General features: G+C 38.0%; 1 protein-coding gene and 1 non-coding gene across 2 annotated transcripts in view; both read right to left on the bottom strand.

Moving 5' to 3' along the window:
* The window catches only part of ZYG11B (zyg-11 family member B, cell cycle regulator), a 77,446-nt gene continuing 58,715 nt past the window's right edge, over positions 1-18,731 (bottom strand). The window contains exons 11-14 of the mRNA XM_037158328.2: positions 18,120-18,317; positions 17,944-17,996; positions 16,075-16,172; positions 1-4,626 (exon numbers count right to left, since the gene is read on the bottom strand). Of these exons, the coding sequence (XP_037014223.1) occupies positions 4,436-4,626; positions 16,075-16,172; positions 17,944-17,996; positions 18,120-18,317 (540 nt within the window). The 3' untranslated portion in view covers positions 1-4,435. The remainder of the gene's footprint in view (positions 4,627-16,074; positions 16,173-17,943; positions 17,997-18,119; positions 18,318-18,731) is intronic.
* LOC119058866 (U6 spliceosomal RNA) lies at positions 5,852-5,954 on the bottom strand. The gene has a single exon (XR_005084332.1). It is a non-coding gene; the product is annotated as a U6 spliceosomal RNA (small nuclear RNA).

The raw sequence follows: 18,731 nt of genomic DNA, 5'->3' as shown, positions 1-18,731 counted from the left end.
TAAAATTTATAACATTTATTTAGGCAAAAAAAATTCCCAAAACAAAAATCTGTACACACAACATTAAAACCTAAGTGATGTCCTGATTTAAAATATAGCATGATTCATGTACAGAACACTGCCATTCATCTGGCCACTGTGAGAACAGTGCCAGCAGTCCAGATAACTAAGAACCTTTGAAATGTATACACATTATACTTTCCAATAAATTTTTCAAATCCTTTGAAAGGAGTTAAACTAAACCCTTCCATTAGAATTCAAGCTAAAGATAGCTTTTCTCGCACAAACAAGTCAGAATTTGACAGTGGGGTTTCTACAAAAGTAAGGGATTTTAAAAATTTTATTCTTGCAGGTTATCTGAGAATACTAATCTTGATATAACAGCTTCTCATTGTTAAAGGAAGAAACCACTCTGAACCCAATTTGAACAGTTTTTCCAAAAGTGAGTCCCAAACTGAGCACACACTATTAATGAACTAGATTTACAATTTCCCACAAAATAATTTTGATAAATTTGGATTTTCTAGATATTCTTAATAGTCACTCTGTCTAGCTATAAAGTTAGATTGTGCTGTCCAAAAGAGCGCTGCTTCATCCAGAGAAATAAGAAACAGCATCGATTTTCTCAGAGATTACCCCAAAAAACTGGGGAATGGAAGAAACAGGCAAAGAAAAGCTCTTTCTTAGGCTACCGATCAGTTAACATAGAATGTCTTACGTTAAGATTCAGAAACTAAAGAATGCATAATTAGGAGTGTACCATGTCATGCAAAGACTATGTAATACTAAAATAGATAAAGCGATTACTCATTTAAAGCACACTCAGCAAATTTTCTTATCATACTGCTACTCTCATCACTGGATGAAGGCTGGATATGTGTTATTGCTAAAATAAACAGTTCATGAGTTAACACTGAAAATTAAAAATGTGTCAATACAAAGCAAACAGTCAAGATTAAACATCCAATATCCACACAATCATTTGAAACTGCTACAATGAATTCGAGAGAGAAACCATAAGTTTGCAAATCTCTCTGTAAGCTTAGAATACTGCTCTGAAGCCCTAGCCACAAAGTCCCCAAATAAGTATTCAAAAACATACAGATGAAACTGCCCACAGCAGCTGACAATGTGATAGTGCCTTGAATTTACACCTTTAGTTTAATAATACTGCTTATCCCAAAATAAAAGTTGCACAATAACCAAAAAATAAGTTTGTTTTCCCTGCTACTCAAGACCTCTTTTCAAATCTGGTCGTCCTGCTGCACATCAGGACCGTTCCATGGCAGGGAAGGGGTGGGGGATGGTGGTGGATGGATGTCATCCATGCCTTTTGAAACATTAAGCCAAAACCACGATCCATTCATCTAACCTACTACCCCCGTTTAGCACATAAAACATGTTTTCATTAAAATGTGGTTCAAAGGGCTAGAAGACGACCCAATGCTATCTTAACGCATGGCATAATAAAAAAGTCAGCCAAATGCAAGTGAGTGGGGAGAAAAAGGACCAACTCCAATGATCCCACTAGTGAAAGCAACTTCCTAGGCTGGATATGTAAGATTAATGTTTTTTAATATAGGTCTTTTTTTGGATGTTCACCATCAAAAGATAAAATTAAATTCTCACAGCAGCCTATGGTGATTCACCACCACCTTGGGTAATTCACTTTAATTGACTGGTGCCACTGAACAGCATTTCTACCCAGGAGGAGCAGCAATATTAAAGTCAATTCCTGGAATTGTGGGTCTGATATGATTTTTTAAATCTTCAATTAAGATCAGTAGCCACTGAGTTCTTGGCCAGAGGGTAAACTGATCCCTTATCACTACTTGGTTTATGTTTCTTTTCAAATGCAAAAGGAAGAAAAGTGGTTTTTTAGAGTACAAAGATCACAGCAAAACTTGATGGAAACAATAAAATGGCTTAAATATTTTTGCTTTAATTTCAGAATGTTCTTGTTTTGCTCACTGACATCAACATGCATCATTATACTCTAAAAACCCTAATTCAATTTCCTTTAGCTCTAACTCTTGCTGTTACTGTGGACTGATGTAGTGGTATTTTACAATATCTGAGTGCACCTACAATTTGAGCAATGAGTGGTTCAACCCTAGTCTAAATTGTGCTTGAAACAGTACCTTTAAGCCATTGAAGAGGTAACCCTTGAAGGCACCAAGTACTGTTAAATTCTATTATCTAGATGTAAAAGGGAGGCCTAATAGATGCTAACTGTAGAGACAGGCCAGTTATGCCTGATTTTGATATACACATCTATTATATTTTAGCCAGATTCAAGACCTTAGAAACAATTCTGAGCCTTAATTAGCTATACAATTTAAAGAACCATCCCAACAATAAAGGCACTACAATTTTTATATATTTGGGATGTGATCAATTATCTTGCTTTTAAGAATCAGAGCTATCTGGCCATCACCAGTGTTCAAAGTAGTAAATTAAAATATTTTTGAATCTTCATGTATCAACAAGCTAGTCTGCATAATGAAGAGATTTATTATTTTCTGTACATTTGTAGCCATTTCTAAAAACAATTTGTTAGGACAAAAATCTAGGATTAGCCCATAAGAAACATGCACTTTAGTCTTGAACAGGATATAAGAAAAGCTTGAAGCCAAACTTTTCAAATAGGCTTTCCTTTAATCACATAAGCTAGGAGGCCTGGGAATGGTCAACACAGCTACTAGCAACTTCCAAGCTACTGTAGGCTGTCACTTTCTACATTTTGCCTTAAACATTAAAATTCAAAATAAAAGGGGGGAAGGAAATTTTAAAGAATTTTCCATTTCCTCTGAAACAGACTTAATCTGTAAAAATTTATGCTGGACCTGTAACATTTTCTTAAACCAATTAAGTCAAAATTAACCCACAATTTAATTTGACTTTTGATGGTTCTAAAAAGCTATTCAATACTTTTTATAGTTTAAGTTTTCATCCCTGTGGAGGAGTAGCAAATAATTCAAGTGTGATTATTGCAATAGTAGTATAAAATGTGTACACCAAAAATGTTTTCAACATACTAATAAACCAGCTCCTTTCTAAATTGTCTCTGAATTACCATAATAATTTAAACATACCATTTAAAATCCCTATTGAAAAAATTTTGGTCACTATGAAAAGAAATGCAGTCATATGAGACTGTGATTAATCTTATTCACAAACTAGAATTTGAAATAGGAATTAAGTTTCTTGGTGACTTGCTGCCTCCTAATTGCCATTATTGATACAATGATAGCTGACTCTTTACTATACTGTAATAGGTATATTAATGGAAAGGCAACTGTCTAAAAAATAAAACCATCAAAAAGTGTTTTCTTTCATGCACTGCACCTGGAATCACTACATTTAACAACAGTCTAATTCTCATTAATAATTTTTGGCAGTGAGATGTGGACACCTTTTCCCAGCATGAAAATATTAAGATACACATAACTTCTTGTGGCAAAATGTACTGCTGTTAATTGTGTTTAACTGAGCAGGTAACATCATGTGTAGTCTCTATTCCACTGAACAAAATGACTTTGAAATAGAGAGACAAGAATGGTCAGTTTTAACGAGATAGTTTAAAGATTCACATTTTCACAACAATGTGACAGATAGATTCAGACAGTCAATCTTTAACACAGAATGCTGTAATATTTTACACTGTGATGATCAGGGAAATAGTTCCAGAGAGTAACCAGCAGTCTGTGTAGGAAGCAGAAGCCCATGCTTCCAGGAATAAATATGAAGAAGCAGCTACTGTTCACACCCTAGGACAGGTGAACTCCAGAAGGACAGCCTGCTCCAGTTTAAAAACTATACCATAAGATCAGACCTTTTCCCAATTCTTAAACTCTGGTCTCCCTTAATAGTTTTTCTTTTTAATAAATTTTTCTTCCAGCCATCCAGGCTCCAGCCAGTGAGTAGCTTCCCCAAGGAGAGGATTCAGATTTCCATTCTTTCACACTAAGAAGGGCATCTTATAAAACATACACAGATAGAGAAGAAAGGCATTTTATACAGAAGCAATAAAAAATTTACAACTGAAGCAATGCCAGAAATCAGGTCAACAGCTTATCTGAAGCTGCAAACTGATTGGAAGGGTCTTTAAGATCAGGAGTTTCTGGCCTAAGGGTTCGTGCAAATTTTATCATAAAACTGTAGAATTTCAAGCACAGGTAAGTGCAAACACTGAAAGATGTGGAAATTCTCCTAAAAAGCAATGATGAAGGAAAAGACCCTTCTTACCTCATAAGTTAAAAATCACAAAACAAATTAGAGACTGTTCACATGGGCAGTACTGTACATCATCAGTCTCAAACTGATCTAAGATTCTTGTCATAGAAACCCTAAAACACCAGAGGGTAAAGAGATTCCAAATGAACCTATCACAAAAAGGATTCTTGTGGTTCAATTATCCAATTGCCTATGGCTATCAATTTAGTCTGGCCTGGGGCTGCTTTTTACAGGGAGGGGGTCTCCCATGGCGTACAATGTGTTTTTCTAAGCTGTCCAGAATGGCCACAGCAATCTGTTGGACGTGGGGATCAGTCTGTTCATGTTCTTTGATGTTGTATAAATGCTGCAATCCTCCTTCCTCAATCAGCATGCTGCAATACCTTGAGGCTGAAAGAAATTGAGAAAAAAAACTTTTCTTAAATTACTTAAATATTATTCCACAAAAAAGAGTTCTTTTTTCACTTAAACTTTAGCTGTTTTGTTATAGACTACTAACATATGCTACAGCTTGGTAAATACCTCTGCAATGATGTTATGTCTACACTGCAAGGTTCCATAGGTAACTAACATACATACCATGTATATATTTACATTTGTATTTTAATCATAACCTTAAGACATAGATAATCTGGAAAAAATGTTTTTAAAGATTTTATTTATTTTTAGAGAGAGGGGAAGGGAAGGAGACAGAGGGGGAGAGAAACATCAGTGTGTGGTTGCCTCCCCTGCATCTGCAACTGGGGACCTGGCCCGCAACCCAGGCATGTGCCCTGACTAGGAATCAAACCAGTGACCCTTGGTTTGCAGGCCAGCACTCAAACCACTGAGCTATACCAGCCAGGGCTAGTTTTTTTGTTTTAAACTAGGAAGTAGTCCACTGCATTTAATAACCCACATATTTTTAATGTTATCATACTGATGGAATTCGTTGGATTATTTTCCCCCAATGTTTTGTCATAGTGACTAAAATGCTGTAATCATACTTGTTCAAGTTTTTTGGTGGCCTTTTTATTTATATATCTTGAGGAAATACCTGGAATGCTGAGCAAATGCTAAATACATGTTTAACTTTATAAGAAATCATCAAACTATATTCTAAAGTGATTATGTAATTTTCCCACCCCATGACCAATGCTTATATAAGTTGTTTGCACCCTTGCCAACACCTGTCCTTGTCCATCGTGTTGATTACAGATAGCCTTCCTAGTAAGTGTGAGGTGGTACCTCATTGCTTTTCTCTTTTTACTTTTCTTCTTTACTCCAGACACAGAGAGGAAGAGGGGTGGGAGTGAGGGGAGAGAGGGGGAGCAGGAGGGGAGGAAGAGAGGGGGAGCAGGAGGGAGGGAGAGAGAGAGCAAGAAAGAGACAGAGAGAAACATCGAGGTGAAAAACAAACATTGATCCGTTGCCTCCCATATGTGACTTTTGGGTTAAGGGATGATGATCAAACAGAGAGCCACACTGGCAAGTGCTCTTGTTGTTTTAATTTATTTTTCTCTAAAAACTGATAATGTTGAGCTTCTTTTCATATGCTTATTGGCTATTTGTATATTTTCTTTAGAAAAATGTTTATTGAGATCCTTTGCCAACTTTTTAAAAATTTACTTATTTATTGTATACAGAACGCTTCACAAATGTGCATGTCATCCTTGTGCAGAGGCCACATTAATCTTCTCTGTATCCTTGCAATTTTTATATATATGTTGCCGAAACAAGCACTTTACCCATTTTTAAACAGGATTATTTTTCTTTTTATTATTAAGTTGTAAGGACTCTTTTATTTATTTATTTTTAGAGAGAGGGGAAGGGACAGAGACAGAGAAGGAGAGAAATGTCAGTGTGTGGTTGCCTCTCATGTGGACCCCACTGGGGACCTGGCCTGCAACCCAGACATATGCTCTGATTGGGAATCAAACTGGTGACCCTTTGATTCATTCACAGCCTGCACTCAATCCACTGAGCTACACCTTCCAGGGCAACTTGTAAAAGCTCTTTACATGAGTATATTTTAAAAACAAGTCCCCCATCAAATATATAATTTGCAAATATTTCAATCATTTTGTGGGATTTCTTTTACTTTCTTCTGTTTTAAAAAGTGTTTATTTATTTATTTTTTAGAAAGAGGGGGAGGGAAGAAGAAAGAGAGGGAGAGAAACATTGGTGTAAGAGAGAAACATTAATTGGTTGCCTCTTGCATGCTCCCCGACAGGGGACCAAACTGGCAACCCAGGCATGTGCCTGACTAGGAATCAAACTGGCAACCTTTCACTTTGCAGAATGATGGCCAACCAACTGACCTACTACACTGGTCAGGGCTGCTTTTTTTTTTTTAAGTTTTTTTCACTTTCTTGATGGTGTCCTTTGAAGTACAAAAGTTTAAAAATCTTTTTATTACATCCAATTAAATTACTTTTTTTGTCACTCTTTTGGTTTTTTTCTAAGAAACAACTGCTTAATTCAAGGTCATAACAATTTATACCTGTTTACTTCTAAAAGTTTTATATGTTCACGTTTATATAAAAGTAGCTCTTACTTTTAGGCCTATAACCCATTTTGATTTTTATGTATGGTATGAGGTAGGGGTTCCAGTTACTTCTTTTACATGTGTCTATTCAGTTTTCCCAGCACCATTTTGAAAAACATATTCTTTCCTCACTGAATTGTGTTGGCACCCTGTCAGAAATCAACTGACCATAGATATATGAATTTATCTCTGCATTCCCAATTATTTAAAAAGGTTTTTTTATTTATTGATTTTTAGAAAGAGAAGGGAGACAGACATTGATTTGTTGTTTTACTTACTTATACATTCATTGCTTGCTTCTTGAATGTGCCTTGACTGAGGATTGAACCTGCAACCTTGGCATATCAGGACAATGCTCTAACCAACTGAGCTACCAGGCCATGACTGTATTCTCAATTCTAATGCATTAATCTATATATTTACTCTAATGATGCTGAACACTTTTCATGTGCTTATTCACCATCCATGAAGGATCTGTTCAACTCTTTTACCCATTTTTATAAACTTCTATTGCTTTCTTATTACTAAGCTTTGGGAGTTGTCTATATATTTTGAATACAAGTGCTTAATCAGAAATGTAATTCACCAATATTTTGACCCAGTGAGTATATTGGCTTTTCATTCTCTTAACAATGTCTCTTAAAAAGCAGAAACCCCAAGCCTTGGATTTCCAGTCAAGATGGAGGAATAGGTAGACAGGCTTCACCTCCTTGAGCAACCATAGAAAGAATTCTAACTAGTTCTCAGAACAAAAAGCGCCCAGAAAAGCAAGCTGCATGGAAGTCTGACAACCAAGAATTTAAAAAAGCCACATTCATCCAGATGGGTTGGACGGGTGGAGTCAGAGAGATGGTTGGAGAGGCGTGGAGATGCAATGGGTGCACAGCTGGTGGTGGCAGCACACACAGTGCCACATTCACGTATGGTGGATGCAAATCAGGAGGGATACCTCGGAGCGAGGGATCTCAGCTCCAGGCCAGACCACACAGCCCATGGCTCCTGCACAGGGGAGATAAATCCCTTAACTCTTGGTTATAAAACACAGAGGGGGTTTGGGCAATGGAAGAAACTGCTAGATTTTCAAGGGACTCCATTTAAAAGGTCTGCACAGACTTAGAACACACATACACAAACCCACCCACTCTGGGACTCATCACCAGGGCAACAGATGGAAGTGTGCCAGTTGCATATGGGAAGTGGATGAAATGATTGGAAACAGGGTGAGTGTGGGAAAACCTTGAGATGCTAGGCACTGGCACTGTCCCCTCTCCAAGCCCTCGTCCCACAGAGAGCCACAAAGTGGTGAAGCAGGTTGCCCTGCCCTGGTGGACCTAAGGCTCCACCCCACACAATTTACAGGTGCCTTTTCTACAACAGGCCATGCTACTGAGACAGGGAGTCAAAGAAGCTCTACCTAATACACAGAAACAAACACAAGGAAACTGCCAAATTGAGAAGACAAAGAAATATGGCCCAAATGAAAGAACAAAATCTCAGGAAAAAAAACCTAAACAAAATGGAGATAACCAACCTATTAGATGCAGAGTTCAAAACACTGGTTATCAGTAAGCTCAAAGAACTCACTGAGTATGACAACATAAAGGAAGAAATGAAAGCAACACTAAGTAAAATAAAGAAAAATGTACAGGGAACCATCAGTGGAGGAGAGGAAGCCAGGATTCAAATTAATAATTTGGATCCTAAGGAACAAATAAGCATTCAACCAGAATAGCAAGAAGAGAAAAGAATTAAAAAACAAAACAAAAAAACAAACAAAAAAAACCCCAAAGATAGAATAAGGAGCTTCTGGGACATCTCCAAACATACCAACATCCGAATCATAGGGATACCAGGAGAAGAGGAAGAGAAAGAAATTGAAAACTTATTTGAAAAAATAATGAAAGAAAACATCCCTAATTTGGTGAAGGAAGTAGACATGTAAGTCTAGGAAGCAAAGAGAGTCCCAAACAAGTTGGACCCAAAGAAGGCCACACCAAGACACATCATAATTAAAATGCCAAAGATTAAAGATAGAGAATCTTAAAAGCAGCAAGAGTAAGGAAGAGAGTTACCTACAAAGAAGTTTCCATTACACTACCAACTGATTTCTCAAAAGAAACCTTGCAGGCAAGGGAGTGGAAAGAAGTATTCAAAGTCATGAAAAGCATGGACCTACAACCAAGATTATTCTATCCAGCAAAGGTATCATTCAGAATGGAAAGGCAGATAAAGTGCTTACCAGATGAGGTATAGCTAAAGTGGTTCAACATTGCCAAGCTGTTAATACAGGAAATGTTAAAGGGACTTATTTAAGGAAAAGATGATGATCAAAACTATAACCATTAAAAGGGCAACAAATTCACAGCTATCAACAACTGAGCCTGAAAAAACAAACTAAGCAAACAACCAGAATAGGAACAGAATCATAGATATGGAGATTATTTGGGGGGTTATCGGCTGGGTGGGGTAAGGGGGGATGGGGGAAAGTTGCAGGGATTACGAAGCATTAATTGGTAGGTATAAATTAGACAGGGGGGTGTTAAGAATAGCATAAAAAATGAAGAAGTCAAAGAACTTACATGCATGACCCATGGACACAACTAAGGAGGGGGGATTGCAGGAGGGAAGGGGTGTACTGGGTTAAAAAAGACAAAGGGGGGAAAACTGGGACAACTGTAATAGTATAACCAATAAAATATATTTTTAAAAAGTAAAAAAATAAAAAAGTAAAAAGTAGAAGTCCTTAAGTTTGATGAAGAACAATTTAGCAATTTTTTTCTGCACCATTTACTACCTCTAGCTACACTTTCGTCTCTTCAATTCTTTACAAATTTAGTGTTTCTTCATCTAAAAGGTATAAAAGATTCCTGCTTTGGCCACTTTTTGAGGTCTTCATCCTCTTGAGCAAGTTCCCATGGACTTGTAAACATTCAATAAAATTTGTGTGATTTTCTCTTATAAATCCACGTTTGTTAGTTTCATTTTCAGACCTGTGTATTCACTTGAGATGGCCACCTGGGTCCATAAAATAAGTGGATAAGGGGATGCTGCACCACTGGAGAGAGACTAGATCTGGACTTACTCCCCTTGCACCCTCTGAGGCACAAAGTGCTAGAGAGTCAAGGAGAACTTTTTCCTCCCTTATAACGGGTAAGGTGGTATTCTTGTAAGAGTAACAGTTTGATAAAGAACTGGAATTGGTAACTGAAATATTGGTTGTCTAAAAGGGGAGTGGACACCTAGCTGAGTAGCTTAGTTGCTTAGCGTGATGACCTGATTTGCCAAGAATATGGGTTTAATCCCCAGTCAGGGCACACATGAGTCAATCAATGAATGTATAAATGAGTAGAAGGACAGGCTGACGTTTCTCTTTCTCTCTCCCACACTCTAAAAACAAATTCAGTAAATAAAAATGGGAGGGGGCAGGTAGGGGGGAGATATACACCTGAAAGGCTGGCTTATACACCATCCTGAGCATATGCTCACAACTCAGTATGAGCAGGACCAAGGAGTGGCCCCACTAAATATTTTTCTGTTTTTATGGTAGATGTGGTGAAGAGGGAGTGGGAAAGGATGTGGGTATTACTATGTAATTCTTGCCATGGGAGAATATTGGTAATGACTTTTTTGTTTTCTTCCTTATCACCGTATCACTTCAATTTTGGAAAATCCCCCTACCTGATGCAGTGGTCACAGGACCAGAGTTGCAACTACAAATGCTGAAAACAGTGATGATACTGAAGAAGAGCAGAACAGACCACTCCAAAATGTGCCATTTTGGCATGTGGATTATTTTGAGCTGAAGGTAATCAAGATCCAATCAAGAAAAACTTTACCCTGGCTGGTGTAGCTCAGTGGATTGAGCATGGGGGCCTGTGAAGCAAAGGGTTACTGGTTCACTTCCCAGTCAGGGCACATGCCTGGGTTGCAGGCCAGGTCCCCAGAAGGGGACACATGAGAGGCAACCACACATTGATATTTCTCTCCCACTCTTTCTCCTTCCCTTTCCCTCTCTCTAAAAATAAAGAAATAAAATATTTTAAAAAAAGAAAAGAAAAACTTTTACCTGTCCTATAACTACCAGAAGGAGGTTAGATAGGGGGTCTGGCCCAGAAAGAGGAGAAACTATTACCAGAGACAACTTTTATCCAAACAACGTATCTGAAAAGGGCAAACATCTTAATAACAAACCTCCTGAACACTCTCCTCTCCTTTGAAGCCCAGGCCCCTTCCTATTCCTTAGCTTAGAACAGCATATAAGCCTCATGCAAAACTTGGCCTTGAGTCTCATATTTTTATGGGGCTCTGGTATGTAAGAAATTAAATATATTTTTCTCCTGTTAATCTGTATTATATCAATTTGATTATTATACCAGCTAAAGAACCTGTAATGGTAGAAGAAAAATTTTTTCCCTGCAACAGTTTTGGCAACTACAAAGAACCCTCTCTAACCAGACACTGTTCACTCCAGGGCTGCTGAAATTGAGAGATCCTGGGAACTCCGAGAGAAGACTGCATACAGTAAGAATTCTCACCCCGTCAGTCTGCCAGGCCTCTGCTTGCAGGATCTGATGGAATCTGGCTGGTGAGAGTTCTTTTCTTTTACAAAATTTAGATTAGAAGAAAACATTTGTGTGAACTGTGTAATAAATATTTGTGTTCCTTGAGTACAATGACTTTGGTAAAAATTAGTTATGAGTACTTTTGTTATCTACTGATCCCTTTCCTCCCAGAAATGTTCATTCTTTTAAAAATTGATTTTTATTTTTTAAATATTTTATTTATTTATTTTTAGAGAGGGGACAGGAGGAAGAGAGGGAGAGAAACATCAATGTGTGAGAGAAACGACACTCAGTTGGTTAGTTGCTTCTCGCATGCCCACCAACTGGGCACCCGGACCACCACCTAGGCATGTCCCCTGACCCAGAATCGAAATGGTGACCTTTCACTTCACAGGCCTGCGCTCAATCCATTTATCTACAGCACCCAGTGCTGATTTTGATTTTTCTTAAAAATATTTTACTTATTTATCTTTAGAGGGGAAGGAAAGGAGAGAGGGAGAGAAACATCAATGTATGGTTGCCTCTCATGAGTCCTCTTGCTGGGAACTGGCCTGCAACCCAGGCATGTGCCCCCACCTGGAATTGAACTGCAATCTTCTGGTCTACACCAGCCAGGGCTGATTTTTATTTTTTAGAGGGAGAAAGAGGGAGAGAGAGGGAAACATCAATTCATTGTTCCACTTATTTATGCACTCATTGGGTGATTCTTGCATAAGAACTGACCCTGACCGGGGGAGGGGGGGCGGATCAAGCCCACAAGCTTGGCATATCAGGATGACATTCTAACCAACTGAGCTACCTAGCCAGGGCATGGACATTGTTTGCTTTTGTCTCTGTCTTGTTCTGTGTCATGAGAACTTGGCTTTATGACCTTTTATGAAAATATTCTCTCTGGTCTCTGCTAATCAGATAGATACCAGTGTATACTTGATGGACAAATAATAGGCTGTGGCTCCAATAAGCCCTTTGACTGAATGTGCCAGGTCTCAAGGGAGTTTGTTGTAAGGGGTCCTGGGCCATGAGGAGCCTTTGTTGTCTCAAGCTCCACTCGCTCTCTTTTTTTAAAAAAAAAATTCATCAGAGGACATGGTTATTAATCTTTTTATTTAGAGAGAGGGAAAGGGAGAGAAAAACATCAATGTGAGAGAGAAACATTGATCATTTGCCTCTGGTGTACATCTTGACTGGGAATCAAACCCACAACCTAGGTATGTGCCCTGATTGAGAATCAAATCCACAAGCTTTTGGTATATGGGACAATGTTCCAACCAACTGAGCCACACCAGCCAGGGCAACCCTTGCTATCTCACTGGTGCTAAAAAATTCCCATTCCAACAGTACCTGTCTAGTGTCAAAAATAAGCAGTTCTGTGACATATGAGTCTCATATTCTTGTGGGAAACCAGAGATACTGTTTATACTACACCATTCTTACCACCTGTGACAATGAAATATAATTAATGTCTCTGAGTAAAGCTTTCCTGTTGTTTTTTTCCATGCACAGTCTTGCACGACTTGGTCAGATATATCCCTAAGTATTTCAGAGTTTTTGATGCACTTGTAAATGTCATTTTTTTCTGTGTATAATGGTAGTTGCTAATACACAGAATGATTAATACATATATTAATCTTGTATATCCTGGAACCTTGCTAAACTCACTTATTAGATCTATTGCCCCTTTAGATTTCATGGGAGTTTTCTACATAGATAACCATATCATCTGTGAATGGAAAGTTTTACTTCATTCTTTGCATTCTGATGCCTTTTGTTCCTTTTTTGATCACACTGGACAGAACCTCCACTGCAATGTTTAATAATGGTAAGACTGGACATTCTTGCCTTGTTCCTGATCTTAGGGAGAAAACATTCCCATTTAATTTTTTACTTAATCGAGCTACAAGAATCCCTTAGATGCCCTTTTTATGGACTGTATCTTGAATTTTGTCAAAATGCTTTTTCTGCATTTATTGAGATGATGAGATTTCTTTCTTTTTTTTTTAAAAAAGGTTTTATTTATTTATTTTTAGAGAAAGGAAAAGGGAGGGAAAAAGAGAGGGAGAGAAACATCAATGTGTGGTTGCCTCTTGTGTACCAACTGGGGACCTAGCCTGCAACCCAGGCATGTGCCCTGACTGGGAATTGAACCAGCGATCCTTTGGTTCGCAGCCTGCACTCAATCCACTGAGCCTCACCAGCCAGGGTTGTTCCTTTAAGTTCTTGGAAGATACTTACTACTGAGAGACAAAATAGTCCTGTGTTTTGAACAACCCATTTGTGGTTCTTTGTTATGGTAGCCCTAGGAAACTGATGTATTATATAAGAGAGATTATGTGATTATTATAAATCATGTTGTCAAAAACTTTCTAAAATATGAAACAATGCAGCCCTGACTGGTGTGGCTCAGTTGGTTGGGTTTCATCCTGCAAAGGGAAAGGTTGCCATGTGGATTCGTGGTCAGGGAACATCACATGCCTGGGTTGCAGGTTTACATGTATGAGAGGCAACAGATCTATTTCTCTCTCACATCATTTCTGCCCCATTCTTTCTCCCCAGCTTCTACTCTGTTTAAAAATAAATATATAAGCTCTGGCTAGTATAGCTCAGTGGATTGAGTGCCGACCTGCAAACCAAAGGGTCACTGGTTTGATTCCCAGTTGGGGCACATTCCTGGATTGCAGGCCAGGTCCCTGGTGAGGGGCACGCAAGAGGCAACCACACACTGATGTTTCTCTCCCTCTCTGTCCCTTCTTTCCCCTGTGTCTAAAAATAAGTAAATAAAATCTTTAAAAAATAATAAAATATTTTTAAATATAGAAAATGTTCATTACAATGTATGAAATAGGTAGTATTATTATTGCCATTTAATAAATCTTGACACTGAGGCCCAGCCTTAATAATTTAATTTGCTCAAGATGGCATACAGAGAAATGGTAAAACATGATTTGATCCGGGTAGATTCCTGTGTGCTCATAACCAATATGCTATACTATCTCTTAACTGTTAAAAGCTATAAGCAGCATTAAAACTTTTTGTAAATTCTACTTAAATATAAACAAAATACGCCAGGAAAGCAAGAAGGTGGGTACCTAAACTACCTGAGTTGGAAATAAAATACTCTAACATTCCCCAAATTACTGTTCATTTTAAAATAAATTCTTCAGAGTTGTCATTCCATAGCATGAACTTAAAAAAAAACTGACATCTAAAAGTAGTCACAAAAACAAACACTTATAGGAAAATGAACTATTATTTACTTATTAGGTTTTATTTGCTCCTATGGAACTTTGAAAATTGCATTTCTTGAATAATAAGGAAAGCAGTCTAGAGGTTAGAGGCTGAGTATAAGATGGGATAGACTGTTCAGAAGCTAGGGAGTTCTCAGAGCCTGTGTGTACAGTTAAGAGAAGAAAATGTTTACAGCAGAGGCTGTTTAATAGAGCCAATAAGACAGTCTTGCCCTGGCTGGTGTAGCTCAGTGGATTGAGTGCGGGCCTGTGAAGCAAAGGGTTGCCGGTTCGATTCCAAGTCAGGGCACATGCCTCGGTTGCGGTCTAGGGCCCCATGAGAGGCAACCACACATTGATGTTTCTCTCCCACTCTTTCTCCTTCTCTTCCCTTTCCTTCCCCTCCCTCTAAAAAAAAAAAAAAGACAGTCTTATGTTTATGAATGAACAAGTCTGATTCTAGGGAATGTAGCAGGAGCGGTAAGAAAAGCTCCTGGTGGATGTTTAGGTGGACACAAAGCAGTTTCTCTCTGTCCCATCCCATTTCCTAAACCGCCCTCCTCTGTCCATCTAACACAGAAGAGTTTTCACTGAGTTGCCTTTCTGTGGTACACGCTGAGTTTTCACTACTGAATGCAAAGAGAAAGACTCTGACAAAACGTTACTGCTATCTGCTGTAAGATTACTGTTGAAAGCAACTCCCACATTTCCTGTATAAGGCTATTTATAATACGGCCACTATTAATGTCCTATGAAAGAAATTTAATCTGTAGCTAATTGCTTAGAAAAGCTTTATTTCATTCTCAGGATACAGAATGTTTTTTTCCTCTAACATGAGAAAAGAACCATGTAGCTGATTATCTGCAGCCCAGCCACAAAAACTATAGGAAACACTACATATGTATCTATATTCTATTTTCCCTCCATTCTATCCTTTATTTTCTTTTCCAAATTATTTTTCCTTGGTCCTAATTTTTAATTTTAAAACCTTTAATTTATACTTCATTATGAGTGGTTCTATGTGTTTCTTGTGCAATGTTTCAAATCATTTATGAAGGAGCTTATATTAATAAATAACTGACAAAGAGTTGCATCACAACCTTCAAAAAAGAGTGATATAGAACCTGATCTAAATGTTTCACTTCTCCACAGCCCATGGGTACAGACAGCAACATCTTGAACAAGACAGTTTTATGTAGTGAGGATTGGGTACTAGAATGTACCATGAACAGTGGATTACCTTAAGACCTTTTGCTCAACAAATGAACTCACTGTAGGCTCCTAACCTTTATAGTCCATGATATTAGAAGAATATAAGTCTCATTCACCAGTGTCATTCAGTATGTACTATTACAAGCTCATTCTGAAAGAATAAATTTAGTTTATAACCTCAGATTCTCTTACATTATATTTTTTAAAGTCTGTATCCTTAAAAATCACTTTAATACACAATTTAGAAATGGCTTCCCTCTGTAAGGAGAATATCCCATGAAAAAGAAAACCACAGTTTCTTTCTGGTACATACGATTCTTGCTGCAGACATGCTGCATGGCCCAAACTGCCCACAGCTGCACTCCTGGTGTTGTGAAACAGCCAAGCAGTGGGAAAAACGGATTGAAGGACCTAAAAGTTCAAAAGAAAATAATAAAAGTTACACCCTACCCTTAGCGTCATCTTCTTTTCTTCAAGATTTTATTTATATTTAGAGAGAGGGAGAAAACATCAATGTGTGGTTGCCTCTCACAACCCCCCACAATGGGGATCTGGCCCACAACCCAGGCATGTGCCCTGACTGGGAACTGAACTGGTGACCCTTTGTTTTGCAGGCCCTCATTCAGTCCACTGAGCCACTCCAGCCAGGGCCTTAGTGTCATTTTCTAAAGCAATGATTCCTGAGCTTTTAATTTTAGAAATTTCATCCAGCTATTTTTAAACTACTATGAATGAGTTATAGTATATCTTTTCTTTGTCTTAGCCATTTGAAAAAGGACCATATTCTGACAAGTATTGGTTGAGAAGATGGAAGGTGACTAGGACAAGATACTAACATAGAAATTAATTTTTTTCAAAAGTATTATTTTGGCCCTGGCAGGTGTGGCTCAGTGGATTGAGTGTTGGCCTATGAACCAAAAGGTCGCTGCTTCAATTCCTGGACAGGGCACATGCCTGGGTTGTGGGCCAAGTAGCCAGCTAGGGCCCTACAAGAGGCAACCAGTCAATGTCTATCTCCCTCTTTTTCTCCCTCACTCCTCTCTAAAAATAGATACACAAAACCTTAGAAAAAAAATTTTTTTAAAGATTTTATTTATTTATCTTTAGAGGGAAAGGGAAGGAGAGAGGGAGAGAAACATCAATGTATGGTGGCCTTTTGTGCGTCCCCTGCTGGGAATTGGCCTGCAGGGAACTGGCCTGCAACCCAGGAATGTGCCCTGACCGGGAATCGAACCACGACGGTCTGGTTCGCAGGCCCGTGCTCAATCCACTGAGCTACACCAGCCAGGGCTTAGAAAAAAATTTTTTGTCTTGAAGATACACATTTAAAGAATAGCAGATCTTGGTTGGAAAACTTAGAAATTAGTTGATAACTAACTGATAGAACACCATGAAGGAAAACTAGAATTAGCCTTTCTATTTCTATTGGTCTTTTGTCCCAAAATGGCTAGAACATAATTTGGGGAATCAAAAATGTTGGCAGCATCAGCATTTATGAAGCAGACGACAAAATTAAGTTGTAATATTATTTATGCAACAATCTGAAATACTTCAGGTAATCAGTAATTAGCTATCAAGTCACCTAATTCTCATATAAACAGAGTTAGGCATCCAGTATGCACTTTAATAAATTATTACAAGCTTTCCCTAAACTAATCTGGTGCTATTTGTAGTTCTCTTAATGTGTCATCTTGTTTTGGATGTCCTTGCATTAATATGTTGTTTCCTGTTCCTAAAATCTTCCATCATGACTAAATTATCTCTCAAAACTCAGCTCACTATTTTCTTTCTCTGGAAGCTTTTAACCATTTTCCACTGCATATTTATGTACTCTCATCTTTAATTTTATAGCATTCTATGAACAAACTGGAATAACAGTGAATTATATCTGATTCATATTTAGTCTCCCTCACTGGGCTGTAAGGTTCTTGTGTGCAAGCACCACACCTTATTTCTCTGTGTATTTCAGCAGCATAGAACAAATCCCTGGCGCTCATCTTCAATAAATGTGGAATGCGGGAAGGACTGATGAATGAGGGGTAACAAAAGTATAAACACTTTTCTTCATTTAAAGCCAGGATAAAGAGAGATGCCTGAGTGAAAAATTATAAATCTAGTAGAAATGACCTTTCTAAGCAAGCAAAATGACTACGTTACTGTCTTATATTATCTTGCTAATTACCTGTATGCTACCATCTCACACTCTGGGGTTGGCCATTTCAAAATAGCTGAATGCTGTAAGACACAAGAAAGGATTACAGTATTTATTAGCATTGCAGTATGGCATTATAAGGCTTTGACAATTTAACTACTCTGAATATTTTTTGTATACTTCCAGAAAACACCAAACGATCCTACCAGATCATCCAGAAGAGAATTCCTCTGGCTACGGCTCAATGTCCAAGCTTGTTCACCTCTAGATATTAAATGGGCAATAATTCCTGCTGCAAAGTAACTGACTTCCACTTCAACACTATGTAGGAGGCTACTGATGTGGTCTATAAAATCCTTCCACATTAATTCAGAATGCAATTCTTGTACTTCAGCTATATTGTTCTGGAAGAAAAAAGAAACAAAAAAACTTAAAGTAATATGTATAGTAAATGCCTAATGACCCTTTATGTCCTAAGAAAGAACAGAGATTGCAATGATTTAAACATGCATCTACATATGGACAGTAAGTGAAGACTGTTGCTCTCTTAGCACTGTGGGATTATAGGTGATTTTTTTTCTCTCCTCTCCAAACAAAATAATAAATAAACAGTAGAGAGTTCCTTTTCAGGCAAAATGGCAAATTAGATAACCTAAAATTTTCCTAACATAAAATATCTAGAAATGCTGGGTAAAAAATAGCTGACAACCTTTAAATATGTAACTTCACTTGTTGGGGTAAAAAAGCACACGGAGAACAGCCCATCACCAACCTGCAGGAGCAGAGGACTGGGTTTTAATAGCCATGAAAGTGCAGAA

This window comes from Artibeus jamaicensis, unplaced genomic scaffold (assembly GCF_021234435.1).
Source record: "Artibeus jamaicensis isolate MK-2021 breed Jamaican fruit bat unplaced genomic scaffold, CSHL_Jam_final scaffold_1019, whole genome shotgun sequence".
In the NCBI taxonomy this organism is placed as follows: Eukaryota; Metazoa; Chordata; class Mammalia; order Chiroptera; family Phyllostomidae; genus Artibeus; species Artibeus jamaicensis.
Note: the sequence above shows the minus strand (reverse complement) of the source record. Positions and strands in the feature narration are given on the sequence as shown.